General features: G+C 47.2%; 2 protein-coding genes across 2 annotated transcripts; both read left to right on the top strand.

Moving 5' to 3' along the window:
* Window positions 1-13,524: 13,524 nt before the first annotated feature.
* On the top strand, window positions 13,525-18,083 carry LOC120646879 (protein transport protein Sec61 subunit alpha-like). The gene is made up of 7 exons (XM_039923388.1): window positions 13,525-13,684; window positions 15,281-15,628; window positions 15,821-16,048; window positions 16,129-16,483; window positions 16,566-16,690; window positions 16,802-16,937; window positions 17,420-18,083. The coding sequence occupies exons 2-7, from the start codon at window positions 15,285-15,287 to the stop codon at window positions 17,657-17,659; spliced, it is 1,428 nt and encodes a 475-aa protein (XP_039779322.1). The 5' UTR covers window positions 13,525-13,684; window positions 15,281-15,284; the 3' UTR covers window positions 17,660-18,083.
* A 1,117-nt stretch (window positions 18,084-19,200) lies between these two features.
* LOC120646877 (DNA (cytosine-5)-methyltransferase DRM2-like) lies at window positions 19,201-24,475 on the top strand. The gene is made up of 8 exons (XM_039923387.1): window positions 19,201-19,866; window positions 21,244-21,381; window positions 21,508-21,592; window positions 21,745-21,791; window positions 21,898-22,053; window positions 23,129-23,228; window positions 23,872-23,963; window positions 24,066-24,475. Exons 1-8 carry the CDS (start codon window positions 19,222-19,224, stop codon window positions 24,375-24,377), a joined length of 1,575 nt encoding a protein of 524 aa, XP_039779321.1. The 5' UTR covers window positions 19,201-19,221; the 3' UTR covers window positions 24,378-24,475.
* Window positions 24,476-24,923: the final 448 nt, after the last annotated feature.

Raw genomic sequence — 24,923 nt, 5'->3', positions numbered from 1 at the left:
GATTTTTTTTATGTGACAGGGACTAAAAAGATGTCTATGGAAACAAACAGCCTCTGGTGTACGTAGTGCTCTGTTGCTTGAAGGGATGGAGCTATGGAGGTGCCGACGCGAATTCTTGCTTGAATGGATAGGATAGAAACCCTGTGGGGGACTTTTTCTTGTTTTTCTTCAGTGTTTCAGTCCGGCCCACGAGAGGCCGTGACTGACCAAATTACTATCACTCGTTTACTTTTGTTGTTATTATTAGGGAATAATCCTATAGCGGATTGCTAATCACTGGGTACTGAATCATCCTCGTTGCTGTTTCAGGTGTTGTAAAAGCGTGAGCATGACAGTTGACAGGTAGGGCAGATGTCCGTATGCACCAACGAATTCAATGCTTGCTTATCGTCTGTGTTCGTCTCTATCACTCTCTGCCAAGACCGGTAACGGCAAAGCCAATCGACTGCTACGCAACCCGCGTCGCGAACTTGCATGCACGGTTCCCCTTTCCCTGAACGGCCAACAGTTAAGAGGTCGAGAAGAGTTTAGTAGTAGACCGGGGGCAACAGATTGACGGTGAAAACTTTTTGCGTCGCCGTGAAATATCAGCCGGGGATAATGGGTTTTTTTTCACCTCACCTTTTTTTTAAAAAACATATTTTATACTACTTGGACGCCACCGTTTCCAGTGTTTTGGCATCGTCGTCGATCGGGCGGATCAAGCTTGCTTGTTCATACTGATCACACATGGCTCCATAACTCCATTTGCCCTAAACAAATGCGCACTTGCTTGGTAATGACCGGCATTCCTTGCACGGATCATCGAGGGCAGATCGAGACACCCACTATAAGCAAGCAATAAGCTGCTAGGTAGCAGCAGCGTTCTTGCGTTATCTGGACAGCAACGCGCGGACAGAAAGGATCTCGTAATACTCGTATAGAAATCCAGAGGCACCCGTCTTGCTGCCTCCATCACTTCGCTCCGGGACAGGCAGTTCTGAGTACTGACCAGCTCGTGTGAAGGCGAACCCAACGCAAACCTGCCGTTCGGCTTGCCAGCTTTTGGAGCCATTTTTTTTAGTCATGCATCGTTCTTGCACTGGCACGCTGCAGGTATGCTCCGATCTGGTCCCGTTCGGTGATTCGTCTGAACTCTGAAACCTCAACGGAAGCGTGGTCTGAACTCACACCCGCATGCGGCGCGCGCGGCTGTACGGCGCGATTGGTTGCCTACGACAGGCCGAACCAAGCTTGTGGGAATTGGGAATTTGGGATGCAGCTGGCACGGCCAGTTTGGTTCCCCGCTCCAGCTATCAAGCCACGCTCTTGGCATGCAAAATCGCCCCCCTAGCTAGCTAGACTTTGGATAAATTGGCTGATGGAGCTGCATAAATAAATATAATAGGTAACTACTGTTCTTGCTTATCCGGACTTTGTTCTTGCGCATATATCCGGACTTTGGACATGCAAGCAACCAATCAATACCTCTTTGCGTGTTTTTTTTTAATCATGATGAAACTACCTCTTTGCATGTGCCGAACCTGGCTTGGGGGAGCCTAGCTAGCTGGCTGGTGCGAAAAGCTCCTCCAATATGCAACCAATCATTCTCATATGTCTCCAGGAAAGAATTCCAAAAACGACATCTGGGATCCTGCTCCTCCAGGCTGACAACCTTCGACTGGGCCTCCCTTGGATACCAGCCACGAGACCTCTCCTCCCTAGAAGCCCCCTTCTCTTCTGAGGAGATCAAGGAGACCATATCTGCCGGGGGACAAATCTCCGGGGCCTGATGGTTTCACGGGTTTTTTTTTTGGGTAAAGTGTATTTTACAACCTCGTACTTGTCATAGTTGTCTGATTAACAACCTAGAAGTACAAAACCGGATAAAAAACACCCTGAACTATACAAAACCGGGTAAAACACACCCCTGGGCAGTTTTTTGGGCGGTTTTGCTGACGTGGCGATGTGGGGTCCGCATGTCAGCGCTGACTAGTGGGCCACCCCTCTTCTCTTTCTTCTCTCCTACCCTGTCTCTCTCTACCCTCTCCCCTTCTCGCTCCTTCACCGGCGCGCGGTTGGTCAGGAGCACTTGGCCCAGCCCTCCTCGTCGTCGGCCTCGGCGAACGGCGGCGGCGGCGCCCGGTGGCTCGCCGCGCGCGCCATCCACGACGCCACGGTGAGCACCAGCCTCGCTGGCACGTGCGCCGTGGCCTCCAGCCGCCGGAGCAGCGCGGCCTCCCCTCCCTTGCACGCGAAGCCCATCCGCGCGGCCCACCCTTCAAGCACCGCCTCCGCGCGCGCCCGCCGCTTCCGCGCCGGCGCAGGCGCGAGCGCGGCGGCCGACTCCGCCGAGTCGGCCATGGACACGCAGGAGCTGCTCGACGCGGACGACGCCGAGGGCCCCGAGCGGGCGGGCGCGCCCAGGCGGCGCTTCAGGTGCCTGGACACCAGGAAGTTGGCGCCGTGCAGGGAGCGGACATTTGCGGTGGCAGCGGTGGAGTGAGTGGAAGGCGGCGGCGGCGCAGGAGGAGCAAGAGGACGGCGACGGCACTGGAAGGAGCGAGAAGGGGAGAGGGTAGAGAGACAGGGTAGGAGAAAAAAGAGAAGAGGGGTGGCCCACTAGTCAGCACTGACATGCGGACCCCACATCGCCACGTCAGCAAAACCACCCAAAAACCTGCCCAGGGGTGTGTTTTGCCCGGTTTTGTATAGTTCAGGGTGTTTTTTATCCGGTTTTGTACTTCTAGGTTGTTAATCAGACAACTATGACAAATACGAGGTTGTAAAATGGACTTTACCCTTTTTTTTTTCAAAGCATGCTGGGAAATCATCAAAGATGATCTTACTGCCGCCTTCAATCAACTCTACCATTTAAATGACCAGCACTTCGATCTACTGAACACCGCAAATATCATCCTCATCCCCAAAAAAATGGATGCCATGAAGGTGGGAGACTATAGACCAATCAGCTTGATACACAGCATTGCAAAAATTTTCTCCAAACTGCTTGCAAATAGGCTCGGCCCCCACTTAAATTACCTGGTCTCAAACTGCCAAAGCGCATTTATCAAGCGACGCTGCATTCAGGATAATTTCCTTTACGTCCAGAACACAGTAAGACGGCTACATAAAACCAAGACACCAGCTTTATTTATGAAGCTTGACATCCAAAAAGCGTTTGACACTATAAATTGGAGTTACCTTCTCGAAATCCTACAAGCACTCGGTTTCGGAAACTGCTGGCGCAGATGGATCTCCATTCTATTTGGCACAGCGTCATCACGAGCACTTCTAAATGGCCAACAGGGAATTTGCTTTAGCCGCAAGACTATGGCTGGGCAGAAAACCCGATACCCGATACCCGAACCCGAAAAACCCGAGACCGAACCCGAAAAGTCCGAACCCGAAAAACCCGAACCCTAATTCGGGTTCCAACCCACGGTACCCGAAATTAATACGGGTAGTTCGGGTATTGGGCCACGGTACCCGAAATACCCGAACAACCCGAAATGATTTGTTTTTCATCTATGATTTGATTTGTGTGCTTCAAAACTATGTTTATTAATTGTGATATGTGAAGTGTGAACTGTCACGGTTTGGACGTGTGAAGTGTTAGTTAATTTCGTTTGAACTGTCAGTTTGGACGTGTGAACTGGATGTATGGTTGGGTGTATTTGATTTGATTTTATATTGCATATGTGGAATTCCAGAATTTCGGGTAATTCGGGTAAAACCCGAACCCGAATTTTCGGGTACCCGAATTTTCGGGTTCTTCTTTTTCCCAACTGATTTCGGGTATCATTTTTGGAAACCCGAAATTCCTAAAACCCGAACTACCCGATCCGAAAATTTCGGGTAACCCGAATGCCCGGCCCTACGCAAGAGAGGAGTGCGACAAGGTGACCTTCTATCACCTATGCTTTTTATCCTAGCCATTGACCCCCTCCAAAAGATCCTGGAACTAGCAACACAGCAAGGAATTCTCATGCCTCTCCCTCTAACAACAATGAAACTTCGAACCTCGCTTTATGCTGATGATGATGCTATCTTTATTAATCCAAGCCGAGCTGAAATACAAGCAGTAAAAGATATTCTGCAAGCCTTTGGCAATGTGACGGGACTGGTCACTAATTTTGCAAAAAGCTCAATCCATCCTATCCGATGTGAACACGCCAACCTGGACAGCGTGCTACAGTCGTTCCCAGGTGCTCGCTCGAGCTTTCCTTGTCGCTACTTGGGTCTCCAGCTGCATACAAGAGCCCTACAAAAAATACATGTGCAGCCACTCATTGAGAAAATTGCAAATCGCCTTGCTGGATGGAAGGGTCGCCTCCTCAACAGAGCTGGTCGTCTGACACTAGTCACCTCAACTCTTTCATCCATGCCGATTTACCACCTGACAATCTCCCCCCTTGCAGCTTGGGCAAGAAAACAAATAGACAAAATCCGACGTTCATTCCTATGAAAAGGGGAAGATAACGCCAATGGAGGTCACTGCTTGGTTAATTGGCCAACAGTTAGCAGGCCCAAAGACATGGGTGGTCTTGGGGTGCTGGACCTCGACAAGCTTGGTAGAGCGCTACGCCTACGCTGGCTGTGGCACGAATGGACAGAGGAAGCCAAGGCGTGGGTTGGCATGGAGGTACCGTGTAATGAGACGGATCGCTTTCTTTTCAACGCCTCCACTATTGTTACCATCAGTAATGGTCATAAGACGAAATTTTGGCACAACAGCTGGTTGGATGGAGAGGCACTGAGGAACCTTGCGCCACATTTATTTGCGCTAGTGAAAAGAAAGAACAGAACGGTGAAACAAGAATTGAGCAACAATACATGGATCAAGGCACGGTAAGATCACATCTGCCACACATGTTGAAGAATTTATCTCGCTTTGGATTCGTGTGCAGGATGTGCACTTGATGCCAGAGGTCCCTGATAAAATCACCTGAAAATGGACGAGCAATGGACAATTTTCAACGAAGTCAGCATACCGTGAACAATTTCTAGGCTCCTACAGCAGCCTTCGCAACTAACTCATTTGGCAAGCTCCAGCAGAAAATAAGTGCAAAGTTTTCACTTGGATCCTCAGCCAAAACAAAATTGTCACGGCAGATAACCTGGCGCGGCGTGGCTGGCCCCATCAAAATTCTTGTGCGCTTTGTAATGGGCCCTTGGAAACTGGACAACACCTTTGTTTGCTTTGCCCTTTCGCCAAGGCGGTTTAGACTCAGGTTGCCACATGGGAGAACTTCACGATTGTCCAGAATAATCCACCAAGTGACCATGCTGGCATCGCTGAGTGGTGGGAGATGACAGCTTTGAGGGTGCCGACCGATCGGAGGCGGGACTTCAACGGAATGGCCATCTACATCATGTGGAATTTGTGGAAAGAGCGAAACCATCGTATCTTGATAACATCCACTCGACGGCACAACAGGTAGCCGAAAGGACAAAAGAGTGCTTAGAACAGGTAGCCAAAAGCGACTGTGCTTGTGTGTTGCACCTAGAAGTTTTGTCCAGGCCACACGACAGGGGTGCCTGACTCTTTTTCTCCTTTTGTCCTTGTACTGTTAACTCTTTTCCTCTTAATTGAAAGGCAGAGCTCCTGCCCAGTTCGTTCAGAAAAAAAGAATTCCAAAAAAAAATGTCTCCAGGAAAGACTCCGGGGGGTGGGGAGAGAGAGAAACGGGCGAGCCTCCGCCGTACTGTTTCACATGCAATTAGGCAGGCAGCGAGATGCAGGCTAGGCGGCTAGCGTATTCATTCGATCCATCTCCTATCCCCCAGCGGAGAGCCGGCGCCTATCTCCCCGTCGTCTCGTTCTTCTTCGTCCACCATTCCGACGCATTCCGTTCACACGACGATCCACCGGCGGTGCGACGACGGCACGAGGCGTACCGCTACATGCGGCTGCCTGGACGTGTGAAACAGTGAGAAAGTCGTTAGCGCGTGTCATCCCAGAGTCCCAGTTCCAAGCTCCGATTCGGGGCATGGATGGCTGGTGGCCTGGTGCTCTGGCTGGCGAGCTTTGAACTGTGTGTGTGAACGTCAGCTTTGTCCTCGTCGTTCCAGCTCGTTCATACGTTCTGCGCTCACAATGGAGTGATCGGTACTACGTACTTCCAGTTATTTGAACAAAAAAAAGTGATGGGGTCTCAGCGCGTTGAATAATGTGCTCAATCTCCACAGGCTGACCAAGCATGCCAGCTCGGCAGCTCGTGCCAGTGATAACGTTGGTTCTTTTTTTCCTGCTCCGAGTACAGAACCTTTTCTCCATTGGCCCACCCTGAGCGGGCCTGGTGGCACCCTTTTATATATGTAAGCCCAGCCCAACTAAGTCAGGGCCTGTTCTACACTTCTGCCACCTCAAAAAGAGTTGTCGAGGTTTCCGTTCTTTTTATTGGATTTAAACTTTAAAGTAGCTTTTCGAAATTCCGAATATACGGTGTACTTCTTCCGTCCTATAAAGACTCTTCATTTAGTCTCTAAAATTTATCTCACAAACACTGTTCATTTACATTACTAGGATAGATGCACGTGCGACACGCACGTATTTGTCGCACGTAATTTAAAAAATATTTAATTCAAAAGTACATTGAACTAAGTATTAATTAAACTAATATCCAAAATAAATTTTAAAAATATGTATCATGATAAATGTCACTTCTATATCTCGTAGTCTAGGCCGACATAAATCCAACGCAACAGGCAACGGATAATTGAGAACAAAATTATATGCATTCTTTGTCCCCACAGAATCGCATTTTTTAAACATATAAGAAAAAATGATCTGACCTCCATTCTGCATCTTAGAAAAAAAAAGGATCAAGATCAAAATTAAGTTTGAACCTCTCATAACAGTTTGAAGCTCTAGTGGTAATAAATTAAACATGAACATGTTCTTGAAAGAAATCAATATGATAAATAGTAGGAGGATCAACCACATTGCCCAAGAAGAAATAACTCAGAAACATCTAGTATATATAGAAATCTCTACTGCCATCTTAGGCACACTTAGTGTTCATTCGGTCCTTAGCCATTAGCTAAGGAGAGCTCATGGATGGCACACGACAGTTGTCCGAGCGGTGATTTTATTGTGAGTTTGGTTGGATAGTGAGGCAGGGCACGATGGCTCCATCCTATTTTTAAAAATAAAATAATTTTATATTGATATTTGTTTGGAGGGATAGAACAGCTCCGTTTTCGTATTTGTTAGAGGGATGGGACAGATAAGGTAGCAGCACCATTAGCCAGGGTTTCGTGAGGCCTGTCTGTCAGTCGATCAACACCCTCTCTTCTCTTCCCGCTTGTTGTCCCTTCTCTTCCCTGGCGCTTGTTCTTTGCCCGCATGAAGGAAATTGAGCTCCTGCTGCATCAATTGAATCCAGGTTCAATTGGAACGAATCGAAATTGTCAACCTAAATCAAAGTTGCTTGCCTGCCCTTCCTGATGAATTGAAACACGCGGCCAAGTTCTGGATACAATGATTTTCCTCTTTCTTTTTCTATTGTTGCAGCTGACTTTGTAGCTTGGATCGTTCCTGGTTTCACCGCATCCGAATTCGATGCAAAAGACAAATAAATTAGTATTTCTTTGTGGGCGGATGCAGTAATTTCTTGGCGTGTCCGCTAGCCCCTACATGGCGGCCATTGCCGCAGCTTGCTCCTTCCTCTGCTCGCCTTCGTGTAGCGCGCACCAGCCCTTCGCGCCGCACTTGCATGCTCGTCGCTCATCGGCCCTCCGCGCGGCTCGCCTGCTCACCCTTCGTTGGCCCTTTGCGTTGCTCTCGTTAGCTCATCGCGTGCCGCCTCTGCTCAGCCCTCCGCGCGGCTCGCCTACTCACCCGGTCACCCCTCATTGGCCCTCTTCACCGCTCTGGTTCGCCCGTCGCGCTGTCTCTGCTTGCCTCCGCGCGCACTTGACCATGGCTCGCCGCCACCGCGCGCTGCACAACCAGCCGCTCGCCATTTGCTGCTTCCGGGCGTTATGCCGCTCGCCGCAATCTTCGCACGTTGGTCATTGGGATCCGCCTCCTACCATGGTGAAGGGAGTCGCGAGGGGGATTGCCGGATTGGGATACGACTGCGGTTGTGCGGGCGGGTAGGACCGTGGTCGGTGAGAAAAACAATTGTATTTTGGCACAAACGCTCTTCGAACTCTTAGTTTTGATGGGTCTCTACCTCCTCCTATTTCGGTGGGCTCTGACACGCGGGTCCGATATGAGGGGTACGACAGACCCAATTTGGGTGAGAAACGTTTTAATTATTTTCGATCTTTATAGTATAGATATAGATAACGAGGTTCATTTAATTAAATTATGGTAAAGACTTCTATCCGACCCGCCGTATTTTAATTTTGTAAAATGGCCGGCTCTATCTATCGTCCATCTCGGATAAGGCCCATGCCCATAACGTGGGATTTTGGCTTCAGCTCCCACCAACGCTATTCAACGTCTCTTCCCCATTTTGTTTCCCATCTATCTCGTTCCCCATTTTCCTTTCCTTTCAGCTCTTCTCTTCCCGATCCAGAGCAGCGATGCAGGGATGCAGCTCGGGCTCTGCCGGACGATGACATGCACCGCCGTGAGCGTGACGGCGGAGGCTTATGGGGCTCCGGCGGCAGGTCGAGACGTACGCATCATCGCGGATCGAGATGGTAGGCGGAGCTCCATGGGAGTATCTCATCCCGTCACGACGTAGGCATGCGGGGGAGTAGCGGCTCAACACGAGAGCGCGCGGCTCCCCACAGTAGGTGGGCGGGGTGGAGACCTCGTGCGGTGGCGGATGCGGATGGAAGTCTCGGCGGTGCTGATATCCAGGCGATCGATGTGCGAATCGAGGTGGGGCTAGTGCCCAGCGAGGTGTGCGTCGGCACACGCGGAATCTCCATCTCGAGCGTCCTCGGCTCCCATCGTTAAGCTGCTCGCTTCAACCTCTTCTGCCTCCTCCTCAAGTAATTCCAACTTTTCCCACTTTTATTGATTAATTGTTGGTTCGTGTTGGTCCTCGAGCGGAGAGCTGCACAATATGTGCTTAATCAAAATAGTCTACCAAATTTAATTGAATGTCTTTGGCGACTGTTAGGTCGGCAGGTCCCTTTGTTGGTTTGTCTTGACATTTTTTCAAATAGATCATCACAATTCTTTAAGATAGGTTCATAGTGTAATGACAACATACTTTGACAATGTTAATTGAAACTACATTTATTTACAGAAAAGGTGTGCTGATTCTTTCGTAGCTAAGATATTCAGGAATTGTTGTTACAAAATTGTTGCAGTGAAGAGTGTGCATTTGGTGATTTTTTCGATGACAACAACGGCCAAGAGGACGTGGTGTCGGAGGATAATATGTTGTGATCCTACTAGCATGCCTGCTCGGCTAGCATCATCCTGAAAACCAAATTTGTTCCCCTATCATCCCTAGTATGTTTATGCATTTTCATGTTGGTTTTTTTTAGCTGAAAGCAAATTCATGTATTTCATTAGGCAATAATACTTCTTGGTAGAGGTAAATTCATGCATCATATTAGGCAACTTTAATGATTCTTTTTTACATCTAAAGCATTTTACCTATCATGTTATTATGTGGTTTCTGAATTAGGCAATAATAGTTACGTCAGAAGGCAAATTCATGTGTTACATTAGGCAACTTCATTGAATAATTTTTTTCACTGCCATTTATTTTAAGTTGCTCCTAAGTTCAATGTAATATGCCAACAACTTCTATAAAAAATGCTTATTGTTGTACGATTAAAGTATCATCAAAATATATAGTTGAGCAAAATGTTCTGTTCATTCATTATGGGGCTGTCCCTGATTGGTATGGCAGGATGCTTCGTCTCTTCAGCTTCGAGGTGAGCTGCTGTCTTTTACCAGATGCGGAGTTGGCCGGCGGCGGCGGAACTCGGAGCTTGAGGATTTGGGGGCAAACTGTTCTGGAAATTACTGGGCTGAGCATGCTCTAGAAGGATTTGTTATTCCATTATTTTTCGTGTTACTGATAAGCATGCTACATTCATGAATTTGGAAAAAAATCCCAATTAGGAAAGTATTATTCTTTGTTATGCAAATCAATATTATTATTTAGGCAAAATACTGATAGTGGTTAGGCAAAATAATGTTTTAGTTAGGCAAAGTACTAATTAGTATGAAAATTATCATTCCCTGATATAGAATAATTTGCTACATATGTTGATTATGTTAATCATTAAAGAAAGCTTTATGAAGCTGTGAGCATTTGTTTTTGCTTTGGTGCCACAACTCATATTTGCAACAAAAATACTCTTTTAGTGTATACAGTTAAAGCATATTTCTAGAGGAATTCTGACAATGGATTTCATCCATTTGCACCAGTTCTGTCCATATGAGCAACTAGGCACTTTTCCTAAGCATTCCTGGTTATGACGCACAAACTTTCTTGAATCCAGTAAGCATATTATCCCCGTTTAAGCTAATCTACTATTTTAGTTAGGCTATTTCTACTTTTTTATTTGATAAATAACTGGTTCAAATAAGGAAAATATACCTTCTCAGTTACTCTATTTTTCACATTTCAATTTGTCAAATATATTGTTTCCAGTTACACTATTCTAGGAACGAAGGAAGGTTAATTCGTTGAGATTGGGGCCTGGTGGCGCGCTTTGTTGAGGCAATAGCTTGGATAAAAAAGGACAGACACCAGCAGCAGCGCCATGGTCCCCTCAGCAGTTTTTGGTCAGCATCGATTTTAAGTTGTTTTCAGGCATGTAAATGTTGTTTTTCATTCATAGTGAAATTATCGGCTGATTTTATATCTCTGTTCTTGTATTCTCATGTGCCTAGATTTTTCTCCGTTTTATTCAATCAATCAAATAGTCGCTCTGTGACAGTGGAGCGCTCTCAATCTCGATTGGATTCATGCACAACTTCGTAGTAGCTGTTGTAGCCGTACGATTGTGGAGGCAATGATGGCATGTATGGTTGTAGCTTTGAAACTCTGTGAATGCTTAGAATTTAGATGACTACAATGCTTTTGTATATGCTCTAATTTGCTTACCATTTTTCTTAGATTTGCCTATGAGATTTCTAAAGTTGCTTTTAAATACAATTGTTGAGTTGAATTATTGGTATCAAGTTGGTAAAAATGTCTTGCGGTTGTGTGACTGAGTTTGGTGCAAAAATTAGTCCTGACCAGTCTGCTAGCTATTTTACTGGATGAGGAAAGGTGTGGGTGAGTGGGTCAGCGACTCTGATTCTCGATTCCCTTCCTAAAACAGAGAGGCCGTACGGCCGGCCTAATTTCCGGCCGTGCGTTAGCCACGTCCTTAAATTATTAAAGCAATATCAAGTACAAGTACTAAAAAAAGCTATTATACGTAGAGAAAGATACGAAGCAAATTAGTTTCGTTTACTACTTTAACCTAAACTGCATATAAGCCTAAGTTTACTCTTTTTTAAGCAAATTATTCTGTTCATCACATCGTGCTGCTTGGCAGGGGCAGGCACATAATTTTGCACGGCACGCAGCAACGACGGCCATTAGCCACAGGGCGGCGGCGCGTATTGTCCTTGTTACTTTTTTTTTTATGTAGCAGAGGATATGGATATTGTCCCTTGTTACTCAGTCGCTAGTCGGTACACGGAGCCTAATCCTGTCGCGATCACACACACGTACGACCAGGGTCCAAAGGGCCAAGCCGCCAAGGCCGACGAGTCAAATCTTACGAGCCACTCGGCGTTGGACAACACGATCTTTCATTTTCCGTTGCAAAGACAACTTATATCTGCAGCTCCGATGCTTGAAAGCAAAATTCTGGCCACCCATTGACCTTCAGAGTCCGCGATTTTTCTCGCTCTAGATTTTTTATGAGTCAAGAGAGTTCCGTCTTTCTGACATATTGAGTATTCAGAGTAAATTTTTATATGTCATTGAAAAATATAACTCATCTCTTATGTGCCATTAAAAATTAACATATTCTTTCTATGCCATTATTTATAATTTCTCATCCTCTATATGCCATGCCGTCAAACAACACTAAGCTGCTAATCCCTGCCCGCCCCTGCATCCAGCGGCTGCGCCTCCCAGCCGGACCCTAGATCGGCCCACCGCCTTGCTGCATGCTGCTCTCCCTGGCCGCCCCTGCATCCAGCGGCTGCGCCTCCCCGGCATCCCGCGCAGGAGGGGCAAGGGCCGCGACGGCAGGCGGGGAGCAAGGGCGCCCAGCTTGACATCGACGAGATCCACGAGGTCGCGGTGGTGGGGCTTGGCGGCGTCGGAGGCTCGGAGCTAACGGGGAGGCTCCCATGACGGCTTTGCGCACTCGACCTGGACCGCATCGGTGAGCACCGGGTCGGCGCGAAGCACGCGCTCCACGGCGGCGCGCACGGAGCGGTCGGTGATCTCGACGTCGAGCGCGCCGGAGCGGATGTCGCGGCACAGGCGCTGCCAGTGCTTCTCCAGGAAGCGGAGGGCCCGGAGGAAGCCCGACGCGAAGATGACGTGAAGACGGCGCCCACGTGGACTCGTGGAACAAGTCGGCGCGGGGCACATGGCCGCAGAGCAGCTGCGCGTACATGCTCTGGTACCCGGGATTGATGTAAGCCATCTTCGTGACGGTGACGATGGTGGTGGCGTTGCTGCCGCCGAGGCTCCAGTTGGGGCACAGGTAGCGGTCCTGCACCCGGCCGTCGAGCAGCTCCACCAGGGGGTCCGGGCGCACGCTACGAGGACGTCTTGTACTGGTTGATGGACGCGAGTGGGTGAAACGCTGTTCAAGGCCTCCTCCACGGCGAGGCAGCAGTCCTCGAACACCGACGCCGGCACGGGCGTCGCGGCGCCGCCGCGGAGCTCCCAGAAGAGAACGTAGTGGCCTGGAATGGTGGTCGTGTATAATTGCAGTTTGGCAAGCCAAGAGAGTTGAATAAAATAACCAGATCATTATTATATACTATCTAATGGCATGGAAGGGATGAAATGGTAGAGATACTCTTCATCCTAGCTAAAGTATTATTGTCTTTTCATATTTCCCTTTACCAGCTTAGTTAGTGTTGTTCGACGGCAATGACACATAGGAGATGAAAAATTATAAATAATAGCATAAAAAGAATATGCTAATTTTTAATGGCATATAGGGATAAATTATATTTCTAAATTGCATATAGAGAATTTACTCTTAACCATACCATGCCAGATTTATTTGAGCTCAATACGGAACAATACGAACCACACTGCACTACAAAACCATCTGGAAAAACTCCAAAAACATCTACAAATCACCTTGGAAAACCTCCAAAAACATCTACAAATCACCTTTTTATCCGAACGGGCTCCTGGAGTCCAGGTCATCCCCGGGCCGCGAAGCGTGTCTTTAATGGAGACGCTCGTGAGCCGTGCCTTGTGGTCGACGCGACCACATGCTTTCCGCCACCCGCGCCACGTCACGGGAGCGCATCGCGGCCGCCCGCTCCAGATCGTACGGTCCGCGACGCCGTCCGAGGCCACGTGGCCCCACCTGCAGCGAGGGGCGACCTTGTCCCCGTCCTCCGTTCCCAGCTCTTCCTCTCTCTTAAAACCCCGCTGTTCGCGGCCTCCTCTCTCTGTCTCTCTCTCTCTCTCTCTCTCTTCCCTCCCTTCCTTGTCGCCTAGGGGTTCCCGCCGTCGTCAGCGGCTGCGGCGGCGAAGCCGGAAGCTACAGCCCTCCCCGGAGTCGTCTCGTCGTCGGCCAGGTAATAAATCCTGCAGCGCCTGCTCTTACCCTCGTCCAGCGTGGATCTCGGCTCTCGAGAAGTTTCAGATTCAGGGAAGGGTGGTTCGTAAGATTGCTACGATTCGCGCGGTTTCTGATGGATGCGAGTGATGGGGTCGATACTTGAGTGCTAGATTTGTGCTTATTTTTTAGGGATGGAAATTCCTTTTCTGGGGTTTGGTTCAGGGATCGATCAAAACGGATGGAACAGGTGCGGTGGTTGCTCGTGCTAGAATCAGCTAAATTGTTTGGGATCCGAGCTAATTGGTTAACGTTAGAGTATTTGTCATGCCACACATGAGAAACAACTAGGCAGTTAGTTCTGTATGTTGATCCGCTTCTGCGTGTTGTTAGATCGCAGGAAAATGACATTAGATATTTGCAGATCATGTCCATTCTACTTGAGTTCCTGTGGCTTGGGTCTAGCCAGCACTTGCTCCCTTGCAGCAGCAGCAACAACAACAACATAGCCTTTTTTTCTCAGGCAAGTTGGGGTAGGCTAGAGATGAAACCCGAAAGAAATAAGTTCAAGGTTCAGGCACATTGATAGCTAGTTTCCAAGCGCTCCTATTCAAAACTATCTCTTTAGAAATATTCCAATCCGGTCTCTCTTAACCGACTCATCTTACGTCAGTTTAGGTCTACCTCTACCCCTCTTTACATTATCGACCCGCTCAAGAACCCCATTACGCACCAGCGCCTCAGGAGGCCTTCGTTGGACATGTCCAAACCATCTCAGCCGATGCTGGGTAAGTTTCTCCTCAATTGGTGCCACCCCGATCCTATCCCGAATAACTTCGTTCCGGACTCTATCCCTCCTTGTGTGCCCGCAAAACCACCGCAATATTCGCGCGTCTCTGCTACACTCAGTTGCTGGACATGTCGCCTTTTTGTAGGCCAACATTCAGCACCGTATAACATCGTCGGACGAATTGCTGTCCTATAGAATTTGCCTTTTAGCTTTTGTGGCACCCTCTTGTCACAAAGGATGTCAGAAGCTTGCCGCCATTTCAACCAGCCAGCTGAAATTCTATGCCTAACATCTTCATCAATGTCGCCATCCTTTTGTAGCACCGATCCTAAATACCGAAAAGTATCCTTCTGGACCACCACTTGCCCATCTAGACTAATGTCTCCCCCCTCATGCCTAGTCGCGCTGAAATCGCACATCATGTACTTGGTCTTGGTCCTACTAAGTCTGAACCCTTTCGACTCTAACGTGCGTCTCCACAGCTCTAACTTCCTATTAACCCCTACCCTACTCTCGTCAAATATTGAGGTAGAAGGAGAATTTTAAGTTGCTCTTTTAATGCTGATGTAAACTGAGCATTATGTTGTTGAACTGCAAATCAATTTAATCGAACACAGGATCCTGTCTGCGTATCCTTGAATAATGAAACGTGTGGATGTGTGGTGATTCATTGTTTTATTATGAATTTTGTGCCTACTGCATCTTTATATTAAAGATTGTTAACTTCTTAATCAGAATAGACTGTATGGTGTTACATCATTTTATCCCGCAGAGGTTTTCATGTGCATCATACAAAATGTTGACTGTTTTTGTTTCTGAACACAGGAAGATGGCTGGCGGCTTTAGAGTACTGCATCTGGTCAGGCCCTTTCTGGCTTTCTTGCCAGAGGTGCAGAGTGCTGATAGGAAAATACCATTCAGAGAAAAAGTGATCTACACTGTTATTTCTCTCTTCATTTTCCTGGTGTGCAGCCAGCTCCCACTCTATGGCATTCATTCGACTACTGGAGCTGATCCTTTCTACTGGATGCGTGTTATCCTTGCATCAAACCGTGGTACTGTTATGGAGTTGGGTATTACTCCAATTGTGACATCTGGAATGGTAATGCAACTCCTTGTGGGATCAAAGATCATTGAAGTTGACAACAGTGTGAGGGAGGATCGTGCTCTGCTGTAAGTACTAAGTATTACATCTTATTACTAAAATAACATAATCTTAAATTTGTTGTTCTAAATGTTAGTGGATGTTTTGTGCACATTCCATATGTAGCCTTCATCTATCCAGTGAACTACCATATGAAATTGCGGAGCCTGCTTATCCATACTTCTGATATCTATCAATTGTATTGTGACTTCTTTACTCAGGAATGGTGCACAAAAGTTGCTTGGTATCCTGATCACTATTGGGGAAGCTGTGGCATATGTTCTGTCTGGAATGTATGGCAGTGTAAGCCAACTTGGAACAGGAAATGCTATTCTCATTATACTTCAGCTTTTCTTTGCTGGCATCATTGTCATCTGTCTGGACGAACTTCTCCAGAAAGGTTATGGTTTGGGATCTGGCATTTCTCTGTTTATTGCTACCAATATCTGGTAAGCATGTTGGATTCATTTCTTTTGTTGATGTGCTATTCTATTACACTTTGGCTTATAATAAGATTGCTGCCATGTAGTGAGAATATCATCTGGAAGGCGTTTAGCCCCACAACCATCAACAGTGGCCGTGGCGCTGAATTTGAAGGGGCTGTCATTGCATTGTTCCATCTGTTGATTACAAGAACTGATAAAGTCCGTGCTCTTCGTGAAGCTTTCTACCGCCAGAATCTTCCAAATGTGACCAATTTGCTTGCTACTGTCTTGGTCTTCCTCATAGTTATCTATTTCCAAGGCTTCCGTGTTGTGCTTCCAGTGAGATCAAAGAATGCTCGTGGTCAGCAGGGCTCGTATCCAATTAAGCTGTTCTACACTTCAAATATGCCCATTATTCTGCACTCTGCACTGATTACCAACCTCTATTTCATATCCCAGGTAGACGCCTCATTTCCAGTGCTGTAGTAAGTTAAATCTTCTGCGTTTGTGCAAGTGCTAATGTATTTTATGGCTACCACAGCTTCTCTACAGGAAGTACAGTGGAAATTTCCTTGTTAACCTTCTTGGGAAATGGAAGGAGTCTGAGTACTCTGGCCATTCTGTTCCTGTTGGTGGTCTTGCTTACTATGTAACTGCCCCATCAAGGTGAAAATCTAGTCCTTTGATATGAAGTCCTTGTCTGTGTTTACAGTTTCTGCTACTCTTCACATGATTGGCTGTTCTTCTGTCTGACCATGGCATTTTGGAATAATGCAGTTTGGCTGATGTCCTTGCAAATCCGTTCCATGCACTGTTTTATGTGGTATTCATGCTGTCAGCTTGTGCACTGTTCTCAAAGACATGGATTGAAGTTTCTGGTTCATCAGCAAAGGATGTTGCTAAGCAGCTAAAGGTAAAAACAGTTCATATCTATAATTTTTATTATCCGATTCACTGTACAGGCTGAGAGTAGTTCATCATAAGTCATATACATGCTATTTGATCGAGAAATTTGGAGGCCAGTATCTAATCAACAATGCATGGATATTTGTTTTTTATGGTGTCAGATCTGTGTGTTTATGGTAGACTAGTATATGATGAAGTATGGGATGGGAGAAAATGTTCTTAGTTGAGTCGAGTACACACCTCACTAATGTCTCTGAGTCACATTGTTGTTCACATGTCATGAAAGGATGAATAAACTTTCATATGGTTTACACTCTGATCAGAAAACCATTATTCTATAGAAATCTGATCTGTTTCTCCAGCCTTTTGCTGGGGGGCATCAATGTTTTAGCATTTCTAGAGCAGTCTCTTGCCTACTAATATGTTTAAGAATGCAAATTTACTGCACAACATCTACCTGCAATGTCTTGACATTGAAAAATTCAACAGGAACAACAAATGGTGATGCCAGGCCATCGTGAGTCCAACTTGCAGAAAGAACTGAACCGATATATCCCAACTGCTGCTGCATTTGGTGGAGTATGCATCGGTGCATTGACTGTCCTTGCTGATTTCATGGGTGCGATTGGTTCAGGAACTGGTATACTTCTCGCTGTTACAATCATATACCAATACTTTGAAACCTTTGAGAAGGAAAGGGCGACAGAGCTTGGTTTCTTTGGTTTTTGATCAGTAGCTGTGAAACTGTGTCTTGGCTAGAGCTGAATCGTCTTGTAAGTCACAGTACTTGTAAGTCACAGTACTGCTTGGCCAGCTGTTATGGTTGTAACTTGAGAGCCATTCTGTTTAGGTTGCCTTTTTGGGTCGCAATGACAGTCATGTTGCAGAATCTGCGTGTGGTTTCAGTTCGGTGTGGTGGCATGTGCCCTATGTAAAACAGGCACGGCGCATGCTCATCGTCCATCCTCTATGGCTCCATCAATCCCATGCGGTCTGCTCATGCCCTGACAATCGGATGTTTTGCGATCAATTGGTTACTTGAACTGAGCATGTTCTTATGGTGACGTTTTGCTTCATTTTTTTTTCTCTTGCAGAACTCTAGATGCTCCCGTCCGCAAATTGCAAATGTAATCTAAGCTCGTTTTAAATTTTATTAACTGCCTTTCAGATCCATGGTTGGAAGGAACGAAGGAGTATCTTTGACGTGCAAAGGTCGATCTTTATTACACTCGCGGTTAAACTCTATTCTGCTTGCTTGCTCAACTTACTGTGGAAACGTTGCTTTCTACTTCTAATTTCTATACCGGTCTTGTGTAGTGTTTTAATCCTTTTGTTGCTGTATATGAATTCGTTCGTGCAAATATTGTAGTAGATGAATTAGGACTTCGAAAATCAAACTTCTGATCTATCATTAGCTAATTATATGTATCAATCAATGCATGATTTGTATTTTGGAGTAAAACCTAAACAAATGGATTTGTATTTCAAAAAACTTTTAATATAGCATTGTTTCTATAGCAATCGATTGTGTATTCTATGAAAAATTAATGGTCCAAATATAGCTTTGGAAATCTTTAAAACTGTAGTTCGTTTATTTTCTCGCCCTTTCCATTTCCTCTTGCTACGAGGCGCGAGCTACACATACAGTGAATGCCAAAAAATAGACGAACCACACCGCCTGCAACATCCTCGCTCCCTGCGACCGCGGCGGCGTCCCTCCCTAGATAGCAGCCGCCAGCCAGTTAATACTCTGACAAGCCTGCTTGAGAGCAATACGGCCTCACTTGTCAGCGAGCTATCAACGGCGACGTGCCTACACCCTGCGGAAGCTGTCTCGGTCTCTCGGAGGGGCGGAGGCGAGGAGCCAGTCCTGCGCCGTCGTCGGCGGTCGGTCATCTGTCGTCGTCGCGGGCTCGCGACCGCCTCGGCTCCTCCCGTCCTCCGCCTTCTAACAATGGCGGTAGGTTTCCTAATTCCTACTCTCTCTCTCTCTCTCGGCATTCGAAGCTGCAGATCCTTTGTGCCTGAGCAAAGATTTTTTTTTGAAAGATAACCTGAGCAAAGCTAGTATATCTCAACTAAGGCCGTGTTTAGTTTTTTTTTGCAATTTTTTTTTAAAAAAATCTTACCAATTTGAAATATTAAATTAAATCTATTTATAAAACTTTTTGCACATATGAGTTGTAAATCGCGAGACGAATCGCGTTCGGCAGGCTGGAGCTGGAGTGGTGTGAGAAAAAAAATATTGTTACCTGGCTGGTGGCCGAAGACGGAATCTGAAGCGACTGACAATGAAATACTGTAGCGCTGGGGCAGGAGTCACCAGCCGAACGCAGGGAAAGGACCAGGACCAGGTCCTGGCCTGGTCCGCCCGCCCTTCGCTCGTCTCCCTCCTCTCCGGAGCCCTGCTCAGGGTCCGCGCCGCCGCCGAACCCGCCCCGGCCTTCCAGTCCGTGACGGCCTTCGCGCCCGCCACCGTGGCTAACCTCGGCCCGGGCTTCGACTTCCTCGGATGCGCCGTTGCCGACGCCTCCCTCTCCCTCGGCGACACGGTGACGGCCACCCTGGACCCCACCCTACCCCCCGGCACCGTCTCCATCGCCTCCGTCACCTCCCCGTCCCGCCCCCACCTCGCCGCCCGCCTCTCCAAGGACCCGCTCCGTAACTGCGCGGGCGTGGCCGCCATCGCGGCGCTCCGCGCTCTCGGCGTCCGGTCCCACGCCGTGTCCATCCAGCTGACCAAGGGCCTGCCGCTGGGCTCGGGCCTGGGCTCTTCCGCGGCCTCCGCCGCCGCCGCCGCCAAGGCCGTGGACGCCCTCTTCGGCTCGCGCCTCGGGTGCGACAACCTCGTCCTGGCGGGCCTCGAGTCCGAGAAGGCCGTCAGCGGCTTCCACGCTGACAACATTGCGCCCGCCATCCTGGGCGGCTTCGTCCTGGTGCGTAGCTGCGAGCCCTTTCACCTGGTCCCTCTGGCCTCCCCGCCGGGCCTCCGCCTCCACCTGGTCCTGGTGACCCCCAACTTCGAGGCGCCCACGAGCAAGATGCGCGCGGCGCTGCCCAAGGAGGTGGGCGTGCAGCAGCACGTTCACAATTCGAGCCAGGCGGCGGCGCTGGTGGCGGGCGTGCTGCAGGGGGACGCGGGGCTGATCGGCTCCGCCATGTCGTCAGATGGCATCGTGGAGCCGAGCAGGGCGCCCCTGATACCTGGCATGGCGGCCGTGAAGGCGGCGGCGCTGCAGGCCGGGGCGCTGGGGTGCACCATAAGCGGGGCAGGGCCCACGGCGGTGGTGGTGATCGACGGCGAGGAGAAGGGGGAGGAGGTTGGCGGCAGGATGGTGGACGCCTTCTGGAGCGCAGGCAAGCTCAAGGCAACAGCAACCGTGGCTCAGCTCGATAGGCATGGTGCCAGGGTCATCGCCCCAACTGCTCTCGGCTAGCTTCCTTGTGGGTTGTGCGGCAGGCAACGGCTTAGAAACCTTTTTTTTTTTTGCTTGGCTTGGTTGCGATAAGAGAGTTAGTGTTGCAATTAGGAACACTACTCATATTGGCGGTTTGTGTTGTAGCTGTACTAATAAGCCACTGTTTGTTTCCAGAGGGCTAAACTTTACACCTGTCTTCTCGTCAAAGAGAATCTTGCTATTTAGGAGTATTAAATAAAGTCTAATTACAAAGGAGTATTAAATAAAGTCTTGCTATTTAGGTAGGTGAACAGCGGCCGAGCGGCGGATGAAGAGGCCGCTGTGCCCTGTTGGCATGGAATCCCCGCCGGCCAGCCCTCAGCCATCCATTGCTCCATTGGCGCTGGAGCATGCACACAGTCGAACTCCAAACAGAGCAAGCAAAGCACGAGCACTGAGTACACGGGTCCTACAAGAAGCTATTGTTGCTTAAAAGCTTAGTTCTTCATTTTTCTGTTATGTGTGTTTTGTTGCTTGGTTAATTTAGGAAGCATGGTGAAAGTAAAGATGGATTAGAAGGGAAAAGGTAAGGCCAATGCCAACAAGAGGTGGCAACTGCAGTTTGCAATTTTTTAGTGGTGAATTGGACACAAAATTACTTATAATTACTGTTCTTATATATTTTGATAAATTGATGGTGATGGATTTCACCTCTCCTCAATTTTATTCCGTCCCCCGCCACTATTTAGAATTATTTTATTTTGTTCAAAATTATGTGCCTGTAGCATCGCACGGACCTTTACCTAGTGTATGGTTTTACATTTCGTATTGTACATTGGCATTGTTGTTGGTTTGGTTCAGCTGTTATTTGAGGTGCCTTAAGCTTGCGTGGGGCTGAATTCGTGTATCCCACAGGGCTGGATCAGCGATAGCGACGAAGCTGAGAAGTTTGAGTCGGACAGTGATGGCGAGGTGTCGGAGAACCTCGGCCGAGCTGGCTCGCCAATTGCGCCCTCGAGGAACCAGCTAGGTGCTCCTGGTCCGTCCATGCTGGTAAGGCAGCTAAGGGATTGGTACAAGCACGCAAATGCGTAGCTTAATTTGTTCAGCTCATGTTAGCATTACCTTGTTTCTGCTTATGATCGTAATGTGGTGTCTGCTTGTGGAACTGTGTGGAAGCATGACAGTGGGAAGATCAACGGAGCCGGGCCATCTGCCTCTTTGGTGGAGCACTTTGTAGGGAAGGGTCTCATTAAGGAGAATGGTATGTAGTATAATATTTTTTCTCCTTTTTCCCCCTCCAAGCATTTTCTCATTTTCTTTGTCTGCAACTGTTCTTGCATACTCTTTTACTACTGTTTTTTCTTTGTCTGCAACTGTTCTTGCATACTATTTTACTACTGTTTTTGTTTTCAGGGGATGGTGGTGCAAAGTCATTACTAGAGCTTCTTCTGACCTACAAGGTATTTATCAATGGGCTTCTTTTATTGATTATTCATTTTTATCCGCTTATAATTATTGGATGTTGGGAAAGATATTTCTGTTTTACAAGTGATATTTGAAATTTAGGCGATAAGCAGTGAACCTTCAGTAGATAACTGCTCTGCTTCTGGTTGCGGACCTCGGACTGTTGACGAAAACAACGGTATTCTTACAAATCGTGATGCGCAGGGTGGTGGTAGGAGTAGCAACAGGGATCGTATATCAGATGATTCTGATGATGAGGTACTTTCAAACTCCCCACTTGATCAAAATTATTGTCACTGTACTTGAATTTTGATGATTCGATTAATCTACCAGATCCCATGTAAATTAGTTTTGCACTTGTTTCATGGTAACCACGCCCTTACATTTGTGCCACTGTACAAATCGGTTACTTGGTGCAAATCATAGGGTCATTTATTCACATCCATTCATGTAAACGAAACAGCTGCTGCTTACATAACTGTAGCCTAAATAGGATGTGCTTTGTTTTCGTATTTATTTTTCCTTTTTATTTTGGGGGTTGGCGGTTGTCTTAGGCAAATGTACATGTTCGCGTATAATTATTAAGCTTGATAATCCAGGTATAGATTCCATGCTCTTTCATCGTGATCGTTATGTTTTCCCTATGGTGATTGTATGGTGCAACAGCATTCATAGTTCTGTCTATCAGTGGTTTCGTCCGGTAGTTTCCAGTTTTTGACTTTATTAGTTTTGTGTTAAATGTGTATAAGTAGGTTACAGTTGGACTTGAGTTGTCATTGCTGGTTAGAGATAGAATTTGGGTCGTGTTGTGCATCCATGGGCCTATAAACATAAGTGCCAGTGCCACCACAGTGACGTGAATAGAGTTTGGTGACTGACATGGGCCACGGTGGCGGTTTCACTGCACCTTCATGTGGTGTGGCCACGGGTGGCTGCAGAAATGCCTTGCTGCCAGTGTAGCTGCCATCGGGGGAGCGCCCGTAGACATTGCCCCAGGGAACCTTGCTAACTAATCATGTCCTGATGTTGTTCTCCTGTATGGTTCTTGAGATGAGCACGACATTTATGTTCTTGAGTGCTTCCTCGTTCACCTCTTTGAGGTGCTGAGATGTCAATATTATCGACGATTTCCTACAGACTTGTGTATCTAGAGCTCCATGCAGCTAATTGGAAAATAATTTTGTAACTAGGTACTAAAATTTCGTATTTCCCTAATTAAAATTTAGTGCTATCTCTTGATACCTTTCAAGGTCCATAAAAATGTTCTTCACAAGAATTCAGGTTGCATCTGTTCGAATACTCTCAGTGCTTTCTAACATGTGCTTTTATGCAGGATTTCCTACAAGGCATATCACAAAAGGATGAGAAAATCAAATCCCTAGTTAGAATGGGTTTTCCTAAAGATGAAGCAGAAATGGCTGTTGTTAGATGTGGTATGCTCTCTAGTGAAGTTGTTGCAAATGTCTTTTTGGTCATGCTCATAAATAAAATTCCTATTCCTTTTTCTCTTGTTTATATGGGCGGCATCATGCTATTTTGCATTTTAATCACGGCATCATGCTATTTTGCATTTTAATCACCTTATTTCACCCACTTCCTTATTCTAAGGTTAAGTTTTAGCCTACTGAACTGGTCTTTTGTAGAATCAATCGGCCGAATAACATAATTGTCATGTTTCATGTGATTATCAATCTTTCTTTTTCTTTCTAGTTTTCTGAGAAATTTCCTCAAAGGCTCAAACCTGAAACCTGTAGTCTTTGATGCATTTCTTCAACTGACATAGCCTGATCTGGCGGCTTTTTGCCAAGCTTGATTTATTTTTTGCATAAAGTTAGGGGGCTGTAGAAGTAATTTTTTTAGTTTAAAGTGAGAACACTAAGTCAAGAACTCACTGGCTGTTGCTGTCAATAAAAAATATCTCTGTTGCTTGTAAGCGAACATATCTCTGGCAGACTCTACTGCCTTTTCTAACTGAGATGCATGCATCTTCACTATTTATTCCTTTTACTTTCCAGTTAGGCACACTCCAAATTTCTTTATTCACTGGTTCTGTCTACTTCGGTTTAAAATTACTAGGGCAGGATGCACCTATGTCTGTTTTGGTTGATTTAATCTATACTTCAGAAGCTTCAGAAGATGGTTATTATGGCCATTTCTCTGATCATGAGGTAACTTTCAGTATTGGTATAACTGTCCATTTCTATAAGCAAAAATGGTTGGTTATTTAAATTAAGTGGCATGGAACTGGAACAATGTTTGTACTTCTACAGGATAATTCTTATGGAAGAAGAAAGGAAAAGAGGAAGAGATTTGAAGGTGCTGAAGAAGGAAGTAGAGGGCCCTTAGATAGTAGCAGTGACGAACCAATGCCTCTCCCAAATCCAATGGTTGGGTTTAACCTGCCAAATCAGAGATTAAGATCAGTGGACAGGTGTCTACCCTCAAAAGCTATTGGGCCACCCTTCTACTATGAGAATGTGGCCATTGCTCCGAAGGGTGTCTGGACGATGCTATCACGATTCTTGTATGACATCCAACCTGAGTTTGTGGATTCCAGGTTCTTTTTTCGCGACCGTGCCTGAGCACGTTTTTCATTAAGAGGGGAGTGGATTCCAGGTTCTTATGTGCGGCTGCCAGGAAAAGAGGTTACATACATAACCTGCCAATTAAGAACAGGTCACCTCTCCTTCCCTTACCCCCAAAGACAATATTCGAGCCTTTCCATCGTGTTAGATTCTTTAGGACCTCTAGGAGTAGATCGGCGGGTTGTACTCCCTTTCTGTAGAAGAAATACCTCGCTGGAAGCCTCTGCTGGTTCGTCGGTGGTGTTTTGCGCTAGGGCAGCGACGCGCAGTGCAGGGTTGGCGGTGTTGTAGTCGACGGCGAGCCAGTGGCGGCGACGGCGTGGCACGGTGGAGCTTCCCGTCGCTGACAGCCCCCCTCTCTAGATCGGGTTAGGGTTTAGGATGGTAGGAACTGTAGCTGCGGCGAACCTCGCAATCTACGCCGCAGTCCCCACCTCCTCTATATATGGCACTACGCGACGGGGGCCCACCAGCCGTCTATTGGGCTGGGCGTCCCCGATCAGGACGCGAGTCAAGGTTGGCCCAGTCGTTGGACTGGCCCGG

This window comes from Panicum virgatum, chromosome 9K (genome assembly GCF_016808335.1).
Source record: "Panicum virgatum strain AP13 chromosome 9K, P.virgatum_v5, whole genome shotgun sequence".
Classification (NCBI taxonomy): domain Eukaryota; kingdom Viridiplantae; phylum Streptophyta; class Magnoliopsida; order Poales; family Poaceae; genus Panicum; species Panicum virgatum.
This window is presented reverse-complemented; position numbering and strand designations above follow the sequence as displayed.

What these genes read in the sequence shown, in the direction of transcription:
- LOC120646877 (XM_039923387.1), top strand. Translation starts at nt 19,222, where the DNA reads ATGAAATACTGTAGCGCTGGGGCAGGAGTCACCAGCCGAACGCAGGGA. An exon ending in GGGTCTCATTAAGGAGAATG is followed by an intron (nt 21,593 to 21,744) that starts GTATGTAGTATA and finishes TTTTGTTTTCAG; the next exon opens with GGGATGGTGGTGCAAAGTCA. An exon ending in AGCTTCTTCTGACCTACAAG is followed by an intron (nt 21,792 to 21,897) that starts GTATTTATCAAT and finishes TTTGAAATTTAG; the next exon opens with GCGATAAGCAGTGAACCTTC.
- LOC120646879 (XM_039923388.1), top strand. Translation starts at nt 15,285, where the DNA reads ATGGCTGGCGGCTTTAGAGTACTGCATCTGGTCAGGCCCTTTCTGGCT. An exon ending in AGGGAGGATCGTGCTCTGCT is followed by an intron (nt 15,629 to 15,820) that starts GTAAGTACTAAG and finishes TTCTTTACTCAG; the next exon opens with GAATGGTGCACAAAAGTTGC. An exon ending in TATGTAACTGCCCCATCAAG is followed by an intron (nt 16,691 to 16,801) that starts GTGAAAATCTAG and finishes GGAATAATGCAG; the next exon opens with TTTGGCTGATGTCCTTGCAA.